Source organism: Cinclus cinclus, chromosome Z (genome assembly GCF_963662255.1).
Source record: "Cinclus cinclus chromosome Z, bCinCin1.1, whole genome shotgun sequence".
Taxonomy (NCBI): Eukaryota; Metazoa; Chordata; class Aves; order Passeriformes; family Cinclidae; genus Cinclus; species Cinclus cinclus.
The window spans coordinates 44,932,120-44,958,895 of record NC_085084.1 but is presented as its reverse complement, the minus strand read 5'-3'; the positions used below and the strand labels follow the sequence as shown (position 1 = coordinate 44,958,895).

The 26,776-nt window shown below is 35.9% G+C and overlaps 1 protein-coding gene across 1 annotated transcript in view; it reads right to left on the bottom strand.

The window, feature by feature from the left end:
• Nucleotides 1-26,776, bottom strand: part of CNTNAP4 (contactin associated protein family member 4) — a 209,787-nt gene that overhangs the window by 153,156 nt on the left and 29,855 nt on the right. Inside the window, exon 2 of the mRNA XM_062513992.1 lies at nt 9,402-9,512. Coding sequence (XP_062369976.1) covers nt 9,402-9,512 — 111 coding nt within the window. The remainder of the gene's footprint in view (nt 1-9,401; nt 9,513-26,776) is intronic.

Sequence of the window (26,776 nt, the reverse complement as noted above, 5' to 3'; positions counted from 1 at the left end):
CTCTGTGGAATTTTCCCCATTGTCATGCTAAGATACCTGTTGACTGGGCCCTGGTGACAAGGGGGAGGGGACGGGAGGGAAGAGGGAAGCCCTGCAAGATTCAAACAGCCAGAAGAGGAAGCAGAAGGCTGGGCCTCGGCCCATTTCCCCCGCGGAGTTTGGACGAGAAGGACGATCGCCGCCGGTGTCCCATCCCTGCCATCCCAGCGTCAGGAAACCACTATCAGACCCTGCCCTGCTGCCTTCTCGCTGTAACCTGCCACCATCCAGCACTCTGCTGAGCACCAGGACCCACACCGTGAGCAGAGGGCTCTCTCTCCATCTCTCTCTCCCCCTGGGACAGCGTTGCCATTACCCCTAGCCCTCCTGTGGCTCTGTGGGACCCGCCTGCCCCCAGCACCGGGAACTGCAGCTCAGGGAAAAGGTGCCTGCAGCCAAAAAACACTGGGACTGAGTTACTGTTCTGTTTGTGGGTAATTTCATAGCTGTTGTTGTTCTTGTTTGTCTTGTTAGATATACTAGTAAAGAACTGTTATTCCTACCCACATATCTTTGCCTGAGAGCTCTCTTAATTCCAAAATTATAATAATAATAAGAATCACATTTTTTTTTCAGTCCAAAGGGAAGCTCCTGCTTTCCTTAGCAAACACCTGTCTTTCAAACCATAACAGTTCTCAAACAAAGAATGAAAACCATATTAATATGTAGAATGAAATGTATTGTAGATGTACAATCTACAATGTACATCTAATCAAAAATGTAGACTGCATAAAATGGAGAAGCTCCTACCCAAAACCAAACAATCTCATAAGCAACTCACCAGAGATTGACAAAACGTGTAATGCTATTCTTAAGACAAAAAAACAGCAACAGTGTCTGTAGTCTAGATAAGTTCACATGCTATATAAAGGACGATAATTTTTTAATCCCCAAGATACTAAAGACGGAGCAGCTTAATTTACTGATGACCTTTTAGTTTCATTTAACATAGTTTGTAAGCCATAATCTACAATTACCATTGTGACACTAGGAAGAGACCACAACAAGAGAAAGAACATTAAAGAAATTATTTAAATTCTAGAATCTTCATGACACTGTAACTTAGGTCACTGATATTTAAAATGGAAGAAAACTATAAAATCATACAAAGGAGCTGGCATGCCATATTAATGGAAATTTTACAACTCACAGGTGAATGCTTTTTGGAGGATTCCATAAGTTCATAAATTATTTAACTGTAGAAAATTACTAATAGAAATATTTTCAATCCTGCAAATGATAATTTTTTTTTCTAAATATTTAATCTATTGATTCTTTAATGGTGTTAACATATAAATTAAAATGTGTGTTAATAAACTTATGACAGAATTCTTAATTTTGATAAATAATAACAAAGGAAACAATGAGGCAGGGAAAAAAAGTCTCCAAATAGGGGTACTTCCATATGGAACTTAAAGATACTCACAGAAATACTTATAAAAATTTCTTCATCAAAAATTGACTTCATCCAAATCAGTTCTGCCCACTGTACCTCACTACTGATCATCACACCAAGAAATAAATCAAAACAAAAAAAAACAAAACCCTAAAAGTACATTATCACTTCTATTTGTACATAAAAATACCGCAGATATAGTTATTTTATTTTTTTCTATTGCTTTATGCCATTGGGAGGAGTTATGGAAGCAAATCCATTAAGAGTGAAAGAAATCATTAAGTCAAGTACACAAAGTTGTCTTGCATGCTCACACGGCCAAAGTTGCACCATCGTAGTTTTGTGTGATATTTATACCAGGAGCAATGACTGGAATTAATTCCAACATGGATAAAGATGTTAGTACATTGTTATATTCTTCTTGGTAGAGTCTTTTTGTTAACTTTTGTTAAACCCTCATTCAACTATCTACATCAAAATAATGTTTTACAGCCTCCCTGGTTATCAATTGAGGTACTGCAACAGGGAAATTTATTGCAGAACGATGGATAGACTTAATTGTTCACTGAAAATCTGAAGAAAATAGAGCAACAAGTATATATTTGGTTTATTTTACACTAATTTTCATGACCTAGAACTAATTTATCTAACTGTTTATATGTAACAGGTAATAATTGAAAATTATTCTTCTGGAACATAAATTATTCCTGTTTTGGAAAAAAAAGGAGGGATACAAGACTGCTAGACAAAGACTGCTGTTTTTCATCTGGCCCCAAGAGCAATGAAATTTATTCAAAACAGCTAAATATTCATTGAATATTATGAATTTCAAGTGAAATTCATTGCTAATTTCATTTTAAAGTCCAGAGCAGGACCAGTTTGTAGCAGAAAATTTAAAAATGTTGAATGAAAATGGTATTACATATGCAAAATTTCATTTTGCATACATAGTGCCATTATCTAATAGATCTGTGTGTTTCACTTACTCTTTATTATTACATCTATCTTTAAAAATAAAATTTTATTAACAGATAGAAATCAAAAAGCTGAGACAAGTTGAAGTCACTTTTCACCAGAAAGTTCTTTTTTATACATTAGGCAACTAATTATGAGTCTGATACTTTCTGAAGACACGTTTCAGGAGTGCCTGATGTACTTTCAGCTCTTATCTCTTATCTGAAGTGGCTTAGTTCATGATTTTCTGTATCTCTGAGACACTTAAAGATGTGGATTATAATATAATATTTATATCTAACATAGTTTCATAAAGATTATGACAATATTTTTGTGAATTATCCGCCTATATGATACTGAGGGAAAAAGTGACTAGGATATTCATTAGAATAACACCATTTTGTAAAGCTTCAAGATTAGTCTAGGAATCCTGAATTCTCTACTCAGCCAGTCTAGTTGGCTGCACTAACACAGCAGTATGAGCAGGATGATGAAAGGGAAAAGACCCGTGTCTTCTATGCCAGAAAGTTGGTCCTTAAGAAGCTAAGGAAAACTGTTATAAATGAGATGTCAAAAGACAGATCCCTTCTGCAAGTAAAGTCTCAGAACTTTTTGTAGGGGTGTGGCAGGAAGAATGTTTTACATTTTTATAGCATTCTCCTTAAAAATTTAAATTTTCATAACTCTCTAAAAATTGGAATTTATGACACACAGCAATATTTTATACTACTGCTGAAATTAGTCCTTATTTATATGAAACAGAAAATCTTGTACATTTTTTAATTTCAGAAATTTTTGAAAATCTGTTTTTTATCCCATCCAGCAACTTGTGCTTTTAAGGTCTTTTTAGCAAAATATATTTTAAACTCCTTTACCCTTGGGCCAAATACACAAGAAAAAAATTAAGAAAACAAGATGCATCATCACTTATGATCTATTTTTCCATCCCTCAAAATAAAGGAGGCATGATCTTAAATTCTTTGATACTGCAAAGCAATCCTGGGAGTCAAATTCTGACTCTTTAAAAGATATAATAATGATTCAAATTTTGGATAAAATTCAGTCTTTATCTGAGATTTCAAGAGTACATTATTTAGAACTATCCAAACCCAGAAAAACAAAATAGTTATAACCAGATTTTTTTTCTTTATTCTATTAACAGAAAGAATAGTAGCCATAAGTTGTAGCAAACATCACTTTTGAAGTAAATTTTTATTTGATCTTGTTCTGAAGCCTGTTCATCGAGGTTGCTTGTAAGATTATTTGAATACTGTAGTTTAACACAATTTTTTGCAAAACCATTATTCTTATTTTTTCTATCCCCATTGCTATATATCAGGTAGAAAAAGAGCCCCAAATAATTCCAACCATGAAGCACCCTTATTACCATTTTTTTACCTTTTTTTTTAATTCCTCAGTGGATTTCACCATGGTTTTTGCTATTCCAATGATGAAACACACGAAATAGCTGGTTGAAACCTATTGTTATGCTTTGTTATGCTTGAATGAATTTTGATGACAAGGCTGGAATTAGGTTTCTTGAAATAACTGTACAAATAATACTTCTAACTCCTCATAAATGTTCATGAAAGCACAATGGGCTGTACATATTTAAAATATTAGTGAATCTTTGATCTTATTTACTCACTCTAGCTAAGAGTAATTTAATTCTTTGTTTCTTTCTTTCTTTTTCATTTTTTTCACTTTGTTTCTCACTCCTACATTCTTTTGCAGTATCAGAATCACACCATATACACATATTAACAGAAGATGCAGCAAAACAAAAGCAGCATGAATTCAAATTTTGACATTAATACAATAATAGACTGCTTCAAATTCTACCTTTAATAAGTCTGACTACTCCTGAAAATTTTTTAAAATTGTGTATATGCAACATATGCATGTGGAACATCGTACACAACTTTCCTATGTGCCCATATAATTTTTAAGGTGTCTAATACGCCTACTAAAAACATTTTCTGCAGAAAAAGTGAAGCTCTATAATGGTATTAAAAACAATTTTGTAATTAATATGCTGAGAGATCCAAGGTAATGTTCTCACTGAAATATATAATTATTGTAAGAGCTACAGGAAAGAAACGAACCAAAGAAAACCAAATTGATTTCTTCCTCAGAAACTGCATGGTCCTGAACTTTCACTTGACACCAGTATATCACTTGATCCTTTATAGAGAAATCACCATAGAAGTGCTTATTTAAAAAAAAAAAAAAAAAAGATTGAGACTGTTATTTCTGCCTTTTTCCTAACATAACATACATATATTAAATGCAGGTAGGTCAAAAATATGTCATGATGTTAGATGGTTCAACTTAGATTTGATGGTAATTTATTAAAAAAAAATGATAAAACCTTTTTGTTGTTGTTGTTGTTCTAGTTTCCTTTTTTAATTCCTTGTATTAAAGTAAAGTATCAGCTTTAATGGATTTTATTTTTATACTACTGAAATGGAGGGGGTAAGCTTTTACTAATTATCCTTTGGCAGCATACAATCCTAGCTGTAATTAAGTGTTTTAGTTTGTATGCCATTTTATTCTAATTGTTAGCATTATATTATGAAAGTTAAACTGCTTCTTATAAAAGCTGATGAAAATAGGCTTTCTTATATTGTAAGAAATGTTTTTTCCTTTAACTCTTGACTTGATATTTTCTTTAACTACTGATTGCTAGAATTCATTTATCCATTTGGACCTACGTAGTGTGAGCTCTCAAAAAGTGATTAAAGTATACTGTTCTATAAAAAGAAAAATAAATATGGAGTTTACAGTACCATACTGAACACACTACCCCTTAAATATTCTTTGTAACAAAAAGAATGCAATAATGTGCAGGATATTCAGTGTAATAGTAAGGTAAAGGTAATGAAAAAGACAAAAAAGTTCCATATATACACCAGTAGGAAAAAAATAAATAGACTGGGTAGCTGTTAAGGCATTCAAAATTTCAGGCTGCTTTTAAAAAACTGGCAGGGTAAACTGACAGCATAATTAAAATAAATGGTTTTCCTCCTACTTCATGGAAAGAGAAAGCTGTAAGCCAGTTTTTTTGGCTACTTAACAACTTCTATATTCAATTTTCTTCTGTAATATTTTGGTCAATTAATTGTGTGTGAATATGGGGCAAGATAATCACAGCCAAATCCTTATCAAGTTTATCTAGCTGTCCAAATATTAAGGCATTCCAATGGTATGTTCACTCTTGTGGAATAACACTCTTCTGAATTTTTTTCTTGCAAGGATTCTGAAGTTCATTAATTCAAAATAAGGCCTGTGTTTTTGGGTCTAAAGGCTCATGGTGTGGTGATTCCTGGTGCAATTAATGTATCTTTCCCAAGGGTGTTGGAATGGTGAATTACAGAGTAAGTACAACCAGCTTGGCAGCCCACTGCAGACAAAACCAAAAAATGCTGAGCGAAACAATGACACAACCTCCTCTCCTTGTGGTAAAGGGCTTTTTCACAGATTGTGGTTTGAGAGATAATGCATCAAGAATTTGCAAATAGATAAAACCCTCTGAAGTGCCAGAAGTCAACTGACTACTCATCATGTAAATTATTGGCAATGAGTACACAGAAACACATCCTTGATGGTCCTTGTTAGGTAATGGTATCTAAATTCCTATCACCATCCCAGGCAGGCATGCTCTGAATGCTGGCTACTTTTTCCCTTCTTTTGGGATGCCTCATTTTGCCTCAGGTGCACTTTACCTATGTTATTTTCCCCTTTTTGTTTCATTTACTAGATAGATATGTAAAACAAGAGCACCTCCTCTGAACATTTTTTTGTGTTGCCTATTCCCACTGGCATAGGAAAACAGCCTAGAACTTCAATCAGACTTTCAGGATCCAGAATTTTAATACACAGCTCAGTGGTAAAGTATAGAGTATATATAAAATAAGAACTACTTTTCTTCTGTTTGCTTATGCAGAAATTCATTTGGTTTGGGTTTGTTGTTGTTGTTGTTGTTTCTGTTTTCTTTTGATTTTTTTGTTTGGTTTGGTTTAGTTTTTTGTTTGGGTTTTTTGGGTTTTTTTTGCTAGAGAAGAAGCTAAAGAGAGTTACCAATTTAGTTCAATTCCCAGTTTAATCTCAGTTGCAGCTTTGTAGAATACAGTTCCTATTTGATAAGTATGACTTCAGCTCTTTTCTCTAAATACTTTATAACTCACATTGATGAAGTGCTTCTTTTACTAGGTATATTGATTTCCATATCTCTTCATAATTGCTTTGCCATGATTATTCACTATTTCACCAATTTTTGTGTCATTATGCATTTCATCAAAAATTATATGCGCTTACTTCCATATAATCAACAAAATTTGAACAAAATTGTACCTAGAGCTTTCTTTGAAATTCTGTGAAAACACCTTTATACAGTAGTGATAAATGCATTGTGAGGTCCAGCAGCTAAATCTTAATACATTTAATTTGGACTGCATTGATATGGTGCTATTATTTAAAATTAAAAATTCACACATTAGGCCAAAATTCAAACTCTACTTACATTAAATCCCTGCATTTTATGTCTGCTAGCTTCAAATAATTAAATCAGGGGTTTAAAAATTTTATTTTCCTTTTAAAAATATTGAACTGCTATTAGTGTTTGGGGTTTTTTAACTTAGTTCTTGTTACTCAATTTTTTTACCTAATTTTCCATTTTTGCAAGCAAAGCTGACACACAGTAACTACTTTAGAAGTTAGCAGGAGTAACCATTAACTGTTCTTGAGTACTGAGTATCTGAAAACTTCATGGAGTCAATGAACAAGTAATAATTAAAACTCTAAAGAACATTTATTGAGTTATTCCTGGATGTTATCACTTTCCCTAACTTCTAATGGACTGGAAATTTTTTTTTTCTTATCAAGGAATTCAACCACATTATATTTTTGCTTTACAGAGAGAAAGCAGAAACATTCTCAGTTAGCAGTTTTACTAATCATTCTGCAGTTTTCATTTTTACTGTGTCTTCATATAATGTACATATTGTGCTTTTATTTTTTAGGCTACAGTTTTCTCTCCTCAATCCCTTTAACTTTTCCTATTGATTTTCTACATTAAACAAACACGAATCTACATGGTTAAAGATTTCAGTGCAACTTCCTATTTTTCTGATAAATTTCCTGCTATTTTTTAAGTTACCATTGCCAACTGAAATGGTATAGGCGCATATGCATCTTTAGTTTATTTATTTACTGATGAAGGACAACACTTTGATTCCCGTGTAATTTGTGTAAAAATGCTCAACTTTTTTCTGTTTAAAATGTATTTTCCCTAATTTTGGCATTTTAAGAACCAAGTAGATTATTCTAGTGGAACCACAATCCGCTTGTTCTAAATTAGTGTTAGGAGGTCACCATTTCTCCCAATCTCTAACTTTGGCTGAAAAAAATGTTGCTTTTATTCAAAGTACAGAATGATCTTTATTAAAGGCAAACCAACTTTCAGTTATCACACAATTTCTTTTAAAACTCTAATGATTTGTTCATTGCTTCCATAAAATCACTGACAGCACTCAAATTTTCCTAGTAACAATTTTTTTTTCCAGTCTGTATGGTTTAGCAATCATTTATTGTGTTTACAACCATGTATGTATAATGACTAGCTTTCTTCCACCTAAATAAAACTTTCACGTATATACACATGCAAATACAATCTGGTTTTGCAGGGGAAATTCACAGAAAAGTGTTCAACACAAATTCAATGTAGAAAATGTATTCCTGGTTCCATAACAAGTACTGCGTCTTTACTCACACTGAAAAAATAAAGAATAAAATGTAAGCTAAAACTAATTTAATTAAGAATAATTTACTGGAGGCTGAAGAAATTTTCATCTCACCTCATCTACACCGTTCCATAAAATTACGTCTCCATGAACTAAACAGCATCTAGCTAAACAATCTGGTCATATTATTAAACAATGACAAATTAATAAGACATTCAAACCTGTACTCTGTTGAGTACTGTGAACCTGAGGTACAAAAAATGAGAAGGTAGACAGTCACAATCTTCTAATTAGGCTACCTGCTGTTTAGTATCTACATGAGTTCAAATGATACCAGATGTAAGGTTATAAGCATTCCTAATGTGTGCATACAGTACAAGGCAAAGCAAAGGAAATTATAAATCTAAAAAATGCACTTCAATATGGCACAAACAACTGCATAGCACATGAAGAAGGCCAAATGGAAGCAGCTTTCAAAATAACATTTTTAGGGAAGACCAATATGAAGATGATAACTGTGATAATAATACATGTCTTACTTAAAATTCTAAGAGCATATATTGCTTCAAACTAAGGGAAGCTCTTCCAGGATATATAATTTCCACTGATATCACAACTTCATTAAAAACAGAAGCTGATGCTTATCAAATCTCTACACTACGTTAATAAAATAGATTGGGACATTTCTTCTTCACTATAGTGTTTCTATCTATCAGACATAGCAAATATTCCAGGAAATTGTGAAGGTTCAATGACAGGAATTATTTTGGAACAACAAAATACTCACAAGATTTATTTTAGATACTTCTCAATTAAATAAATTAATGCAAAATACAACAATAGACTACATGAGGAAAATTAGATGCATTTGAATGTCTCTAAGTAACCACCATTAATATTGTGGCTGAATTATTAAGACTAAATTTTGACCTAAGACACAATATTTCAGGGAAGTTTCCAAGGGAAGCACCTTTGAAACCATTTATTCATCAGATTCCTCATTGGTAAAAATTAAGCAGAAGTTAGTATCCTTAGATGCTGCCTCTTGAATAAGCCCACAGAACTGCCCCAGCCACTGAGTCCTCATGCTGTCAGACAGTATGGTGGGAAGTTGAGATTCCAGTTTCCTTGTGCTGAGACTACACTGTTGTTCATGGCTGGCATACAAATACTGGACAAAAATTATTTGAAACAGTAACATATGCTCTTGAATATCTAAACTGTTTTCATTTCAACCCAGAATTAACAACTGACCAATAAAATTCACTCACCTTCTCTTCGATTAAGCCTTGCAAAGCCAGGGCTGTGACTGCTAGACAGCTCTGATGAACTACTGAATGATGACTGAGGCAAAGCAGACACCAGCTGATCATCACAATTATCTGCCAATGAAAAATATCACATTCAGGTTAATCCAACAGACACCACTTACTGGAACTGCAACACAATCAACTGTGCATCTGAGAGCAGCTTAAATATCTCCCCTTGCTGTATTATGTATAGAAGTATCAGTACTGAAGCACAGGTTTTGGGGTTTTTTTACACAATATTTCATGAGACTACCAGAAATAATTTATCATGTTCTTTAACCAGCTTTTTTTCCCCACTTCTAACATAACTTCTGAGATCATACCAAAAAATGGTTCACTGTTCACTCATTATGTTTTACATGAATAGCAAGTGACACATTCAATTCTGTGTTGCAGAACCGATTTACAACCTCACCAAAGGCTTTTTATTTAATTTTGACCCGACGCCAGCACAGGTCTTTGCAATCACTTTTAATGAACAACCACTTTTAATACAGATGTTTCTAAAAATAAAAAAATTAAGCCAAGCAAACTGAATGAAATTAAATAACAAAATAATCTCATCCCCTTTAAGAACAATAAACATGACAAAATGGAAAATTATTTGCCTTGCAAATGCTATATGTGTTTGATACAGACATAGCAAAATAATCATTATCTCACAATTATTAGTATCCAAATCCTAACATCATACAGAATAAAAACTGAGTGCTTCAGAAAAAGAAGACTTAACTGCAGTCCACAATCAATTGTGCAGAAACAAGCAAACGCTAATCAATACTCTAGCTCTAAATGCCTCTCCAGCTGAATCACTACATAGGATACGTGTTCATTCTCCATTTAAATTTAAAATGTATCAGTTGAGAATTGACATCTGATCTAGTTTAGCTGAAAGAAAATTAACTTCTGGTCTGGCATCTCTTTAGAGAACAGATCTCTGTTTAGAGAAAGAGGAAATTATTTCAACTTTTAGTTTTATTGAAGTGTTTCTTTTCAGGACAATCACATTCTCTGGATGCAGCTAATAATTGACAAGTTATAGGCGAATTCTTCTTTTTCCAGCCCTTCCATTTTTCTACCAGGTTTCACTATCAAAATCAATTACATATATTTCTAATTATCAGCAAGACTTTTATATGAATGCCCCAAGGGGACTTTTTTATCATATTCAAAAATATGTTTTAATGTTGTTTATCTTAGCTCTAAGAGGAAAGCTCTTTCTAAAGGAAACACCTAGTATTGGCCTTGACTGTTAGAAGTTCTCTCCCAAATCCCATAAATAATATCCATTCACAACAAACAATAGGTTTTAATAATTACTCTTGATAAAGTCACTTATGCCATGTTATACCAAATTGAGAGTATTTCATTCATTAAAAAAAAATATTCTTACTTTCATAACTTTATTTCCTGTTCTAGGTTCACACAATAAAAAGGGCAAACTTTTATAACTACTCTTCAGTATCTAACTGCAAATTCATTTTTTCACTTCATTATCCACAGATTACATTTACAATGGTGAAAGAAGCTTCTACTTGGGACAAATTGTCCAACTGGGAAGCACAAAAAAGAAAAAAATTGAAGTCTTATGAGTAAATGCATTGCACTGTTAAGTCTTAAAAAAGGATCTCATTAGTGAAAGGTTTCTTTGCAGCACAGAAAATAGAAAGAACTTATTAGTCATAAATTGCATTAGAAAGAGAAGAATATGATGATGCTGTGTTTCACACAGAGAGCTACTTACACTGCTAATGCAAGGGGACACCAAGTGTCACTGATCCTTTCTCTACTGCCAAAGCCTACATTGTAAGTCTAGATACCAAGATTAACAGGAGAAAATAAAAAGGCATTTTTACTCAAATCTATCTGATTTATATACAATCACGGACCCACAGAATCATGGAACAGTTTGAGTTGGAAAGGACCTCTAAAGGTCATCTAGTCCAACCCCCTGCCATAAACTGTGACACCTGCACTAGATCGGATCACCCAGAGCCACGTCCAACCTGATCTTCAATGTTTATGAATGTGCAGCATCTGCAGCCTCTCCAGCCAAACAGCTCTAGTGTTTTACCACCCACATAAGAAAAAATTTCCTCCTTTTAACTCATTTAAATCTACTCTCTTTTGGTCGAAAACTATTACCCCTTGTTCTATTGCTAAAGACTTTCTTATTAAGTATTGAAAAGTCCACAGTAAGGTCTCCATGGAGGCTTCTACAGGCATAACAATCCTAACTCTCTCAGCTTTTCCTTATAAGAGAGGTTCTGCTCCTCCCTTCTGAACATTTTTCAGCTCTCATCTGGACCTGCTCCACAGAACCATGCCTTCTCTGTGCTGAAAACTGCAGAACTACTTGCAGCAGGATGTCTCATCTCTCTCAAATACCTCATATTTTAAATGTTCTGGTGAAAGGGGGCATGCGTTATGAAATGAATCATCCAGAATGAGAGCATGCCATTAATACACAGAAGCACTAGTAGATAAACAACAGCAGGCACACTACTTTTAAATCACCCCTGGGTATTAGGCTTCACAAATTTAAATTCAAAATTTTTTAAAAAAGGTACATTTCTGCTGGATGGATGGTTGATACATCTTGCTTTGTAATGTTAGCTTCTGCCAAATAAATTTTTCACCTTTTTTCTTTTTAATGTACGTGTTGGAAAAGAATCAGTGGTACTGAATTATTCTACCCAGATGGTCTAACACACATGTTTTTATGAAACAAACATATTGCTTTGAGATATTCCCAGAAGAATTCTACGAGCACTTAGCATTTATCATATAATAGTTTATGTCAAACTCAATTTATAACAGAAAGGCACATAAGATTTTGAATATTAACAAAAGGTATTACCTAAAATTCAGCAGTCCATTATATGTTGTTTTGCCTTTGCACAATATAAGAAACAAGCAATGTGTCACAAATATATATACCCTGAATAATTACACATTTATTTTACAACAGCCACTATGCTTTATTTCAGGAAAATTACTTCATATGAACTTCTCCTTTATTGCTTAGCACATGTAGCTTAAAACATATTTTTGTGGCAACTTCCACTGTGCAATTTAACTCAAAATTTAGTATTAATTCCAGAATGAAATCAAAACATTTTGTAGAAATTGCCAAGAACCAGATGGTCAGTATCAACTTGCTTCTCTATGTAAATGAAAACAAATGAAATAGTCTCTACAGAATGACAATTCTTATTGTATTTTATGCTTTCACTCACATTGGAAGATATTTACACAACGGAAACACTGTTTGAATTCAGTGCTTTTTCACATGCTACCAGTGACTCTATTTGTCTTGGACAGCCTTCCACTGTTCAACAGAACACATCTTGCTGCTGAAGACAAGGTAGGGCTTTCTAGTGATATTTTACACAGGTTCTCTAGGGTAAAGGAATACTTAAGTAGTCTATCCTAACATGAGATTTAAAACAAGGAGTTTTAGTTTAAAATTATATATATATATATATATACATATAGCATTTACTACACTTTTTGTGACAAATACATTTTTTTAAACAATACATAAGGATACCAGAAGCATAAAGAAGCTCTAGGTTTCTGTAATATGCACAAATATCCGGTAAAAATAAGGTTTTGTGAAAGAAAAAAATGTATTAAAAAATACATATTACCTGTTATTCAAGAAAATTTATTCGAGTTATATAAAGGCATGCCTTTCCATATTCAATAATTCCAGTGTGGATTTAATGAAGTTCATAAGCAATTGAGGCATTTTAAAGGAATAAAACTCTTTAAGTGATGCATGAATAAAGTATGACTATCATTTCTCTTCCAGCTTCAAATAATATCCTATTATGTATACTCAGAGTAAACTAAGAATTTTTTAATATACAGGTACTATAAATTACATAGATCATGCCATATGAACTACAACAAAGGAGTTCAAACAGGATATCATCCTATAATAATAACAGTTACAATAGCAATAGCTATCATGACTACATTTACTATGGTTCATCAAATCAATTTTGTTTCTTCTACCAAAGCAGCTGCTTGCTGAAATAAAAATAGTAATAAAAATAGCAGAATACTGGGAAAATATGAGATTTATTTATTATTTAATATGTGTATTTATTAATTTCCATGTAGTGAAAAAACCTGGTTTCATTTGCAGGCATAAAACTCTGAAAATTTAAAGAATATATGGCACTGATTTTATTTTGAATGGAACAGTTTCTTTATCTGAATTATCAGCTTGGTGCACAATAGACTAACAGATTTTAATGCTTTTCAATTTGAGTGCAAATCTACTTTAAAGTCAATATATATTAACAAATGTCAACATTTAGCACCTAGCTACTACAAGTTGATGTGAAAAATGATATTCTGTTCATAACTATCTAAAAGTACATGCATTACATTGACACACTGACTCTAATCATGACATATCTGAACTCAAACATCCCAACCCAAAAGCATGCACAAATTAACATATCACAATTTCACTTCTTTAACTTTTTAATGAAATTGTTTTCAATGATCATATTGTTACATACATCTTTTTTTTTCCCTTAAAATTCAATTTATGCCAAACTTCCTCAACCAAAAAGAACTACCAAATCCTTAGATAACTATTAAACCTTTCATAAGGCAGGATAGAAGTAACATAGACGGAAAAAAAAATATTATGTTTGACTTCCCTAGAAACCTATCAAATTCATTGGTTTAATGAAGGACTCAAAGGAAATACTACCTAAAGAGCAAAGCAGTACCTTAAGATTAAAAAAAAAAAAAAAAAAGTTCCAGTAAACCACAGGAAAACAAAACAAGAGTGAAAAAACAAATCAAAGAAAATTTTGCCATCTTCTCTCAAGCAGGGAAAACTACTAATCATTAGACAAGCAGAATAGCTAAAAAACAACTAGAAATTCAGTCACAGTGGAACAGAATAGAAGAGGCAATAGCTCTGGGAATTTCTCAGAAGTGTAATAATGTTCATCTTTCCCATGCAGGTAAGCCCTAAGAAGGATCAACTTTGCTATCAAGTTTTAATAAATTAATATCCATGATGAAAAACCTCATGAAAAGGAATGAGACTCATAAAGGACGTGTCAATACTGTAGCAACAAGACTAGTGCTTGCTAAACCCTAAAATAAGATGTCACGAAACCTGCCCTCCAACAGGTATTTATTGAATCTTTGGTTCTGTCATGTGCACTTTGTATATTTTCTTTTCCCAACACTGTGAAGACCAAATATTTTCTAGCCTGTCTACTCTTTTAAAAAAAAGAGACTTTATTTTCCCCAGGAGTGAGCACCTATGTAATTTTACTTAATAGAATTTTTTAATATGTTAATTGTGGTAATTTAGTCTTTGGTCAGTGTGCAGCTTTGTAATTAGTTTCAAAAGATGCACTGAATTTAATGAGATTCCTTTGACATAAATAAAAAGAGATTTCCCCTCTCCTTGTTTTCCTGAGAGGCATTGACCATTATGCTGGTCCCAATCTCAGGAAAATCTTCATCAATAAGAGAAATAAGTAGAATTCAACAGATTTACAGACCATTAGACCTTCACAGTTTCAGGCCTTCTAGCTACACAATATGCAATGCCACTTAAGATGAACCCGGCCTGTCATTACTGCTGCTGCTATATGCTTATGCTTGCATTTGCTTCCTGGACAGGGATGAATTAACCTTGTTCAGAGAAAATAACTTCTATATCTCAGGTCTGCTGCTGGCTATTTGTAGCAAGAAGTAGCTAAATACAGCTAACTAGGAAAGTTGCATTGTTTCATTCATGCCTCTTGATAGCCATCAGGGTTTTCCATTCTTCAGTTCAGTTTATGGAACATATTAAGCATTTCCACACAATTACATTTCAACTGCATGTAGTGGCCAAATAAGTTCATAATGCATTACTTCGCTAAGGTTTTCTGCTGTTTACTTCTTCAAGAGATGTTAACCTTTCAAGCTGAAATTTTACTAATGACTAGCTCAGTCTGGTTTTCTTAATTTATTTTTTATTTAAACACAAGTCTTCATTCATAGATTTCACTTAATTCTTGGAGGCAGTGGAGAGAGAAGGGAGGGAACTGACTGCCCAAGATGAAAAAAGAAGGTTTTAGGATTTTAAAATAGTTTCCCTGCAAATGTAGACTTTATCAAGGAGATACCTACATTGCAGGGCTGATGATTTTCTTGAATTTCAAACAAAGTCTTCCAGCTCTCTGATATTTTTTTTTATCTTTTCTAGATAGCAGTTAGCACAAATTCAGCACAGAATTCTGACACTTAGCAGTCAATTGTTCCTTTTTTATTCACATCAGACATGTGACTTTTACCTTAACAAAATACATTAAATGCTGCATTTCCTTTCAAGGATCCATCCCTTTTTCACAATTGCAGCTATTTCATGCCAACAAGAAATAAAGAACATCTAGTGACTGAAAAACGCCAAATTTCCTCTGTGTTCACAGACAACCTTGTTATTCTCTGGGGACGTAAAAGACTTTTTGTGAATGAACATGGCAAACTTAAAAAGACAAACCAGAAGGAATGAGATAAACACTTCAGTTATACAGATCAGAATTTAATTATACAGGAATGGAAAGGATACAAAAACATGTTTCCCTACAGATATTTGCAAAAATTCACACCTTGCAATGTAACTTCAATTGCTGGCATGGTTGTTATTGGAAATTATGCCCAAAATGAAAGCTGGAAATTATGCTTTCATAAGGTTTTTATTTGGTTCTATTTACTTCTTCATTTTTATCTGATTACATGATATTTTTGTTTCACATATTAGAGAAAGGGAGGATGAAAATCACAGAGTTCTGAAAATCCATAAGCAAGTGAAATAAAGGACTTCCTTGTTCTTAGTACTCAGAAACCAGCCATAAGTCAGAAACTCTACTATTACCGGACATTAAAGAAACATTAATAACAACTGAATTAAATCACCCCTGGTTCTCTTGGTCTTTTCCAGAAACCTTCAGACAATTATTCAATTCAAGGCATGTACTGTCACTGAAACTTAACTCATAATTCCTACTACCATTTGAAACCAGAAAACTTCTTATAATAATTTCCAAGATGTTTAGATAAAGACTCTATTTTTTCTAGATTTCAATTATGTTTTTTATTTTTGAATTCAGTGGTGAAAGAACATATTATTCAATAAAACATTAGACTAGGACAAATTAGACCTGAGAGGTGATGGGAGAAATGGGTGACTTCCAGTTAGGATCTTCTTATTCCCTTTGAAGAAATAAGACAAAATTTATTAATTCAGCAAATATGCTTCAGTAACACTTTTTGATTGACTTCTTCAGGATGTATCCTACAGTAACCACGCAGAAGGGCTGCTACTAGGTGGGACTTTTGTGTCTTTTGACTTAAAGGCCTACTTCTTCTCAAAAAAGAGTCAGAATGGAAAAAATACGATAAACAGATTCCAAAACATCATAGAATTGCAGTTTTTTGGTTCTTATAGGCCTTATTTGGTTGTATAAACTCAAAATAATATTTAATTAATGTTTCTATTACTGAAATATCATCCATTTCCATTGAGTTTTGGTAGGGATCTTAGCAACATGGATGACAGGTTGCAAAAAAGCTTTTAGCATAAAAAGATAGTAATATATTAAATGTTAGTAAGTATGGTCTTATGGGTAAATAATTTAATTCAGAAAGCCTAGTGGGGTTTTTCCTGGGAAAACTATGAAAGACTAATGCACTTTATAATGTCATGAAATGGAAGTTTTTCAAGCATGCATGGTAGAAAAATGACAAGTTTTTTTAGAGAGAATGAAAACAGATTAATATATTATAAGGGATTTGAAAAAAATACTTAAAATATAGAATTAAAATACTTCATCTTGATTAAAAGCACATAAATTTTACCATCAGCATTCATTTTTCCCATGTCATCATGCCATATATGAAAACTGATTTTGTAGCACCATGAAATGTTCATTCTCGTGAAGTATTTTTTTAACTTTCTTGCTGGATGATTGAATTTTCACCATCTTAGTACTATGTCATCATGGGGTTTTTTTATATTTCAAAGATTTTATTACAAATTAATTATTTTCATCCAGAATAGCATAATGCTTCTTGAGATCAATTAAACCCTCTACCACAAGAGAGGATATTACACACATTGTTACCAGAAATATATAGAAATATTTTTTCTTTTTCCAAAATTAGCAGATGCAGAGAGAATTCACGCAAAAGGGGGAAAGAACTGTTTGTTTCAATGAAAGGTTTGACTGTGATTTAATTACATCAAAGTTTGCTCAAAGGTAGAGGGTTTCACTTACATTACACTTTACTCAAGCATCAAACTTCCCATTCTAAGAAATAAAACGAGCAGTTCCCCTCTACCAAAAAAAAGGAGGAAAAAAAAAAAAGGAAGATTTCACAGGGAAGCATCAATGAAATTCAGTGCCAAAAAAAAAAAAAAAAGAAAAAATTAGATCCCTCCCCATTTGATCCATGACTTTGGCAACAGGCTCCTCACAATCACTTCTAAAGGCATGGGCTAGTTCTGCTGGAAAGTATCTGACAAACAATGAAACTCAAGTGGCCCAAGAATGATGAGGGCAGTATAGATAAAATCCTTGGAATCACACTACAGGAAAAGAGGTAAAAAGTGTATGCACTTAGTAATTTCAGGATTAAAAGGGTCAATACCAAATTGACTCCTCTGACAGACTGTAAAAATTGTCCCAGTAATTCCTACCTACACACACACTATTGAACAGTATTTTACAGTCGTAAATTCCATTTATTAATTTAAATATCTTTACTGCTAGAGAATAACATACTTTTTCCAGATCTAAGATTTTCAAGACAGGATTTAATATTTACCTTCAGCTGTAAACCTTTGGATCTTGTTGTCTTGTCTCCATACGAAGGAAATAATCTCCTTTCTTCACTATCAGTTGTATTATTTCAAGTGAAAGTTTATACCAATGGTGATAAAATTAGTTCAATAATTCTTTAACAAAACAAATCCTTTAATCTTATCCTGTTAGCCTTACTTTCCACACCCTGAATCACTTTGTAGGCATACTTTGAACAGTCAGCATTTGCAGTTTTTTTATTAAAGGAAAGGTTCAAGCAGAAAAACTAATCAATGCTCTGGGCTGAAAGCAAATTTTTATCAATTACTTTCATATACCATGTTTGTCAAACATGCTTCTCAAGGCCCAAGATGGTGTTCCATGAGACACAGGGTATGCATCCAGACATCCTGTGGTTGTTTCCACCACTGTGAGAACTGAGCTCTTGCCTTGGTAGGTCTCCAGGAGTGTGAGGTAACCAATCGATCAGACTTTCCCTTATTTGTATTTTGATTTGAGCTGAGCTCAGTTTGTTAGAGAATGGTGCTAACAATGCCAAGGTTGTAGGATTGGATCCCTATGTGGACCATTCATTTAAGAGTTGGACTCAGCGATCCTTATGGGTCTCCTCCAGTTCTGAATATTCAGTGGTTCTGTGACCATCATCCACCATGCCACAGAGGCTTTACTTGGTCTGCTTGATCCCAGCATGTTTCACAGTTATGGATAACCTGAGGGATAGTGTCCATGGGTAAGCCCACCCTTAACCACAAGCCCATCTGGTGATTGCATTTCTTCCCTGATGACCTGAGGTATCATGGGCCCACCAAGTCAGAAATAATTCACCCTTATGTTGCCAGTCCAGATCCTCCTGAGACATTTTAATCCTGGCAGCTCGATCCACCCATCCATTGTTTTGGTGTTCTTCAGCAGCCCAACTCTTGGGCACATTTGCACCTCACGATGAACTTCTACAGCCAACTTCTCCACCCAGGCAGCGACATCCTGCCACAGTTCAGCAGCTCAGGTGGGTTTGTCTCTGTTCTCCCAACTGGTCTTTTTCCATCATTCCAGCCACCTCCACAGAGCATTTGCCATCAACCACAAGTCAGCATAGAGGTAGAGTGCTGGTCATTTCTCTTTCAGCAATATCTAAAGCCAGGCTTTCAGCTCTGACTTGATCCATCTTGTCCCTCAATAGCTTTTGCAACTCATCGCATAGGGCATCCATTTTTTATGTATCCCTACAGTATGGCAAGAACTATCAGTTCAGAACATATATTGCTGTTCATTTTCAGGTAGCTGATTATATTCTGGGGTCTCCTCAGTATGTGTCATCTTCCCCTCCTCCTCCTCCTCTGATGATGATGATCCCAAATTTTTGCCATCAGGCCAGTTAGTGCTGTCTTCCAAGATCCCTGGGAGACTGGGGTGCTCTATTTGAGCTCACCATGTGAAGAGCACAACCCACTTGCTTCACATCACATCAGTGTCATGATGTGTGGAAGGGACGTTGAACACCCAGCTCAGCACTGTCACTCAGGCTGCCAGTGGGAGCTGTGCTTCAATGCCAATTACTTCTGAAGCAGTTCTAACCCCTCATAAGCAGCAATTATTTCTTTTTCATTTGGGGTGTAACAGGCCTCATATCTTTTGTATCAACAACTCCAGAGCCCCAGGAGTCATCCTTGAATCTCCCTGCATACTTTTTGCCAGAGTCTCCAGAAAGGACAATTCTCTCCAACTGCAGTGTAGAGCACATTTTTTATATCTTGTCCTGTAGTGGCTACTGCCCCCATTTACCCCCCACCTCCCTTTAACTTGCTCAAAAGCTTATTGTTCAGGACCTCACTTAAAATCATTCTTTTTCTAGGTAACATGAGAAGGTTTACAATGTGACTGTAATCTGGAATATGCATCCTCCAAAATCCCGCAACACCTATGAAAGCCTGCATTTCCTTTTTTCTCATTGTGGGAGAAATAGATGCTACTTTGACCACATCTACTGGAATCTGATGATGTTCATATTGCCATCTGTCCTGGTTCCCTGCAGTATAGGGTTAATTTTGTAGTATCCAGAAGCAGGCTAGGCCATTCAGGTTATTCTGTACCATCTCATGTCATTACTGGGTACAGGGGAAGGGGATCTCTTCTTGGGAGAAGGGCTTCCTTCCCATCAAGTAAGTGTGGTGGACCAAGAGGTGGGGTAACTTCGCTTCCATGTGAGAGGGAGTGGTGGGGGTATGTCAGAAGGGGTATGTCAGAACACTACTTGCATGTAGTCTATTTTGAGGGCTTCCTTTGGTGAACTATAACATTTCTTTTTTTGTACACTCTGTTGTTAGTGTTGTTGCTGTTATTGTTTATTCCCTTATCTCATTGCTGCTTGTTGTAAATTGTTCTTATCTCAACTGTGATTTTTACTTTTTGTGCCTCCAATTCTCTCCAGCACACTGCAGGGTGGAGAGGGAAGGCGGAGGGGAACAAGCAAGCAGAAGTATGGTTTGGAGAGTATCAGCAGGAACATTAAATTGGGGATTACTATTCCTAGGACATTATTATGACACCAGTTCAATCCTAAAAACTGCATTTACTGGGGAGACCTCTTCACCTTACTTTTTTTAATGGCAAAACCAGCCTTCAGGAGTATTTTAATTGTCTTCCTTCTCAAAACCTTCCTCTGCTGTGTTTCCACATAGCACGATGTCATGACTCTACTGCAAGTTTTCTGAGCCTCACCCTCTTCTAATGTAGTCTGGATGAATCCATGGCAAATAGTGGAGCTGTGTTTCCAGCTCCAGGACAGTCAGTTCCAGGTGTATTCCATGCCCCTCCAGGTGAAAGCAAACTTCATTCAGCCCACTGTCAGTTTCCATTCTCCACTGGACTTACACACTGGCCATGTAGGGCTGTTAAAGGGAGAGTGAGGCTTGCTGACCACTCCCTGGGTCTCCAGCTCACAAATCATCTCATGGATAGGGACCACAGAGTCCCAGCTGCTGCAGTTTTGACAACGGTGAAGTGATGAGGTATGGATCAGTACCTGTTGTTCTTTGATCCTCAGCAGCCTCACAGCAGAAGGGTCCTCTCAGAGACCAGGCTTTTGGGTCCTTAGATACCCTCTCCTGATGTAATCTATGCCAAGGATCCATGTGACTTCTGGGCCAGTCACAGTGGGGTGTCTTTCCTGTTCATTCCCAGCCAGGCTCACTCCAGCTTCCCCTGCAGTCAGCTGTTGGGATTCCCTTGTTACCCCATAAATAGAGATTAATTCTACCCCTACATGTCTTGATGGCAGCAGGAGACATTGTGCTCTGGTGTCAACTAAAGCTTTATGCCCTTGCATATCTGATATGCCAGGGCATGAGATCCACACAGTCCAGAACCTGACTGTCCCTTTCCTCTACCTGTCTGGAGTCAGGGCCCCTCTAGTTCTGCTCATGGCATTCATTGCTCACTTCTTGTAAATATAAACTGGGGTCCCTTCAAAAGGACCAGAAGTAACACCAGCCCTTCTATTCTGTCTGAGGGAGGATTTTCCCATTGGAAACTGGAGTGGCACTTATCCTTGAAGAATTTCCTGTGGTACCTGTTCTTCCTTTCAGCTCATGTACCCGTGCTGTTAGTGCAGAGGTGGGTTTTCCATCCCATATCCTCATGTCCTCTCTGTGGGTCAAACCCCAGGTTACCTCATGACATGGGGCCTCTCTCTCTGACAAGCATAGGGTGCTTGCTCCCAATAGTAGTGACTCTGGTCCATGCTGTCAGGGCATGGGACATTTTCTTTCTAATTTGCTTGAGTCTTTTGAGCCTGTCTGCAGTCTTGGACAGTCTTTCCACAGAGAAGGTACATTTTGGTAGCAAGGAAAAAAGATGATCTTCACATTTCCAGAGTCAGGTAGTCACGTGAAGCATTGTTTGTCTCCTTCCTTCACTGATATCAGTGCTAATGGCATGGTCTACAAAAATGGCATACTGTACAAACTTCTGCCACATGGACTGTGTACACTGGTCATCAGCTGGACCTACAGAGATCTACAGCTTCTTATTCAAATCCTTATAGCTTACCTCCATCACAAATATTTCTCACAGGTACTGGGTACTTTTCTTCACTGTGCTCTAATGGCTTGGGTGTATTAGATCATCCTTGAGAGACTGTCTTTCTGTCAAGCTTGACAGGAGTCACCTCCAAAGGCTGAGAGTTTACGTCCTTTTCCCAACCCCCTTGTCAATGCCTACATACCAAAACAGGGATCCCAGTTACTTGGCTTTACTACCATCTAGTTTCATAGCATGGGCCATGATATCCCAGCATCAGGGTGGCCAGGCCACATGGGGCGCATTCAACTGCCAGCTGAAATTTATTTATGTGTCATTGAGCTTATCCAAGAATAGAGATCAGGTGATTACCACTTGCCCTGCCACTTCCTCCTGTTCTGAGAGCCCTGCTTTTTCTTCATGCCTCACTTAGCTAACTGAATTTTTCTTGAATTTTATTTTTGCATAGGGGCAGCTGCTACTGGCATAGGTTGTCCTTCTGGTTCAGCTGCAGTTTGAGTGGCCTTGATGCCTGTTGCTCTGCTTTCCTCTCTTCCCTGAGAGTACTGTAGTAACAAGCATGTCTGCTAATTAGGAGCCAGGCCCAGCATGTTGCATAACTTAACACCTCTCTGGAGATATCACAGAATTTATCTTCTGGATATTCTGCCACTTAATCAGGGTCCTGTAGTTTTTCAGGGGTGACCTTCTGAACCACTGAAGCACAATAGCCCAAAAGCTGGCCCATTTTCTTCCACCCTTCATGCCACTCATCTCCAGGGCAGATGTTTGAAAGGTATTCCTAAAGATCTCTTTTGTCACTCTTTTGTTGACACAAACATGGGTGTGAACTACACTTAGAAAACCCTGCAGACATAGCAAGAAGAACATGTTTTCCTTTACAACAAAGGAAAATTCAAAATTCTCAAAACCTATTGTAACAGGCTTGAAGGAAGAAAAGGGGGGTGAAAGGCTGCAGAAATTCATGCTCCCATGTTCTTTCCAGTGGGTACAATTATTAATGGATTCCCAAAGGTAACAACCAAGGTAAGGATAGAAGAGCAACACCGAATACACATTCCAAATTATCTTCATTGCTCTTGATGCTTTCATGTCACAAGCTAGTATCACACAGTACAGCAAAAAAAAAATTGTGATCTCTCTCCCTGCTCTGAAATTGAACATTTTGAGGAGCACACAGTGCATATATAAGAATATATACAGGATTAGGTACCACAATCACAAAGTGAAATTTTGACCAGTGACTGGATCTAAACCAACAAATTATTAGATCAAATTTGTTTCCAACCTTCTCTGGAAACAGAAACAAAATAAAACAATGAACAGTAACAATAGTAATGATAAAGTGTACAAGAAAAGAGAAGTGTTCACATGCAATTCCTCACCCTCTGTGGAAACCCTTGACAACACCCAAAAACTCCCTCTGCCAGGCTACCTGACATGGAAGAGAGACCTTCCTCCATGCCCAAAAGATGATGTGAGATGCTACAGAATAACGTCTGGGTCATGGCCGTGTCCCCTCCTGGCCAAAAAAAAAAAATAATTCTGTCCTGGCCAGAACCAGGATACCTCATAATAGAGACGTTCCAATTTCCTAATCAGTTTAATAGCTCTCTGCTGGACTTGTTCCAGAAGCTCCATGTCTCTCTTGCCTTGGGGAGCCCAGAACTGGACACAGCACTTCAGATGTGCCTCACCAGGGCTGAGTAAAAAGATCACCTACCACGACCTGCTGGCAATCCTCTTCCTAATGCATCCCACTGGCTTTGGTGGTGTTGAAGGCCACACTGGTGGCTCATGAGCAGTTTGCTGTCCCAGGTCCTTCTCCACAGAGATGCTTTCCAGCAGATCAGCTCCCAGCCTATACAGGTCCTAATCCCACTTTTGTATCATCAGAAAACTTGCTGAGGAGGCAGTCTATCTCTTCATCCAAGTAATTCTATTATTAATATCATGCAATTATTATTCCAGCATATGTTGTAGACAAAACAGGACTAGATGAAGTACCTATTTCTCAGACATCCTTCTAAATAAAGCTCAATCCAGTCATCTCACCTTAGTGACACTGACATACTTTGAAACTGGCATTGAGACAGTTTTTACAGAATTTAAGATTTCCTATGTTAATAACACAGAAGACAATTTTTTATTCAAAATTTTTACCTAGCAGTACCTCACGTGCTTGAGTTATTCAAATATATAGTACTAGAAGTGCCTTTATCACTGTTTTTTAATTAATGTTATATATTCTTTCCAAGTATTACTAAATTTTTAAGTTTAAGAATTGATCTAAATCCTACAGCCTAAGCTAATGTCCTGCAGCAGTCCAAGTCCATATGATATTACACCAGTCTGTTGTCTTAACGTCATATCCAGACCTTTATGAAGGTGGTTTCTGCCACTAAAACCTTTCATTACAATTTCATCAAAGTCCAAATGAAATTGTTTCACTGACAAGTTCTTTAACCGCTTTATAACTTGCAAGTGCCAGTAAAGAATACTGGTATTAAGACCTATTTTTAGAATATATTGGCATGTATAGACCACAAGGAGTAATACTTTCTTCATTTGTAATATTTGGGATCTACTGAGATCTGGTATCATAATGTGTAACAAACAAAGTAATAGGCTTCACTGGCATGTATGATAAAATTATTATAATTAAAGATGCAATGGAAACCTATAAAAATAAATTAGGAACATCAATGAGAAAATAATATTATATTTTAAAATATACAGACTGTTCGATTCCACAGGAATACCCCTGCAAACTTACTGTACTCATTTTCTAATAAAAATGAGCAGTATTTTGAAAATAGGAAATTTTAAGCAGAGGTAATATTCTATATAAATTTCATATTTATCTATCATGTTGTATAAAGGTACAATTAAAAACGACCAAACCCACAACAAAAAAAACCAAGTATAAATATTTACATCAGAAATGTACCACACTCCTCACAAATCTTGAAGCTTAGGCTTACACACCTCATTGCATGTCACTGCATGCTACACTGCATTCTCAATTATTGTGTTTTGCTGGAACATACTTCTCTTTCATTTTTGGTGACATTTTCCCACTTGCCCTTTCAGCTAGAGTGAAGTCACACACTATTACCTTTTGCATTCTTTGGAAGAATTATTCTGAGAGCTAACATTCCAAATTAATTGCATAGACAAATAATTCCTAGTTCTTATCCAGGTACTTTCAATCTCATTAAATTCACTTTCAATTAAGAAAGAAGAAAAAGAAAGAATTTGTAAAATTTCTTCTTATGAAAAGTGAAACCACATAGCGTCAGACAAGAACCCATAATTTCTGAGTTCTCTTTGTCTTTTTTTTTTTTTTGTTCAATTACTTTGCTGTTCAGTCCTTATAAACCATAGTTGCTTGTTCAGGGCTGTGTCACAGATAACACCAGCTGGAGAGAGTTCCTCCACTAATGTACATGCTGTGGTGCCCCCTTTTGAGTGCTTCACTCTTACAGGCAAACTCATCTTCCAAGTCTCCTAGTGATTCAGAAAGATTTAATTTTCTCATTCCATATTTCCTTCTATTCCCTTCTTGAGATGACCACTCTTCAGAACTAAAAAAATCTTTGTTCCACTTCCTTAAATATACAGTTGTATCTTTCCTAGGCTGGCTGACATATCTACTTTGCTAGGTAATGAACAGCTCCCTGCTCCAAAAGTATAATACCCTCTCCAATCTCATGGATTGGAGTGTGATACCACACATCTTTTGCACTGGATGAGTTATTTAGTATTTATCAGTTCACTAGGGAAGATTAAAAACACCTGTGTGTGACTATCCATTTAATCTGTTTGGGGTGGGAGAGAATTTGAGGTGACCTACATTATGCTACACCACGAGCATGCTCCAAAATGTCCTGCAGGTTTTGGCTGCAGTCCAGTAAACAGAGATGATTGAGCGCTTTGCTGAGAAAAAATGTTTGAATAAGCGATGTCTTTTCCGTGTTTCCCAAGAGAAAATATTCTACAATAATATAACAAATGCTAAAATACCAGGGTGGATTCCACAAATAAAACCCCTTAAACGCAGACTTCACAGGGAAAAAACTTGCCAAATTCAGCTCTCAGTGGAGATCCAGAATGGATACTATGTTTCTAAAATAGTTATACAGAAGTTTCTCTTAAACACCTTGTGCTGGTTTTACCTTGAAAGCACCAGAGGGGAGGGCACACTAGAAAGTTTTTCTCCATGAGAACTTCCTCTGAGGATTGATGGGACCCATTGGAGGCTGCTTTAGTTGTTGCCAGCCTGAGAAACCAATTGGAGAAGTCGGTTCGCTCCGTGAGTCACATTTGAAGCAAGTAAACCTCAAGAAATCTCTCTCTCATTTCCATCCTCTCCCAAGGTAACACCGACCCGGCCCGGGCCCCTCTCATGTGGGGCCAGGCAGGGCTGGGCTCGGGAGCTGC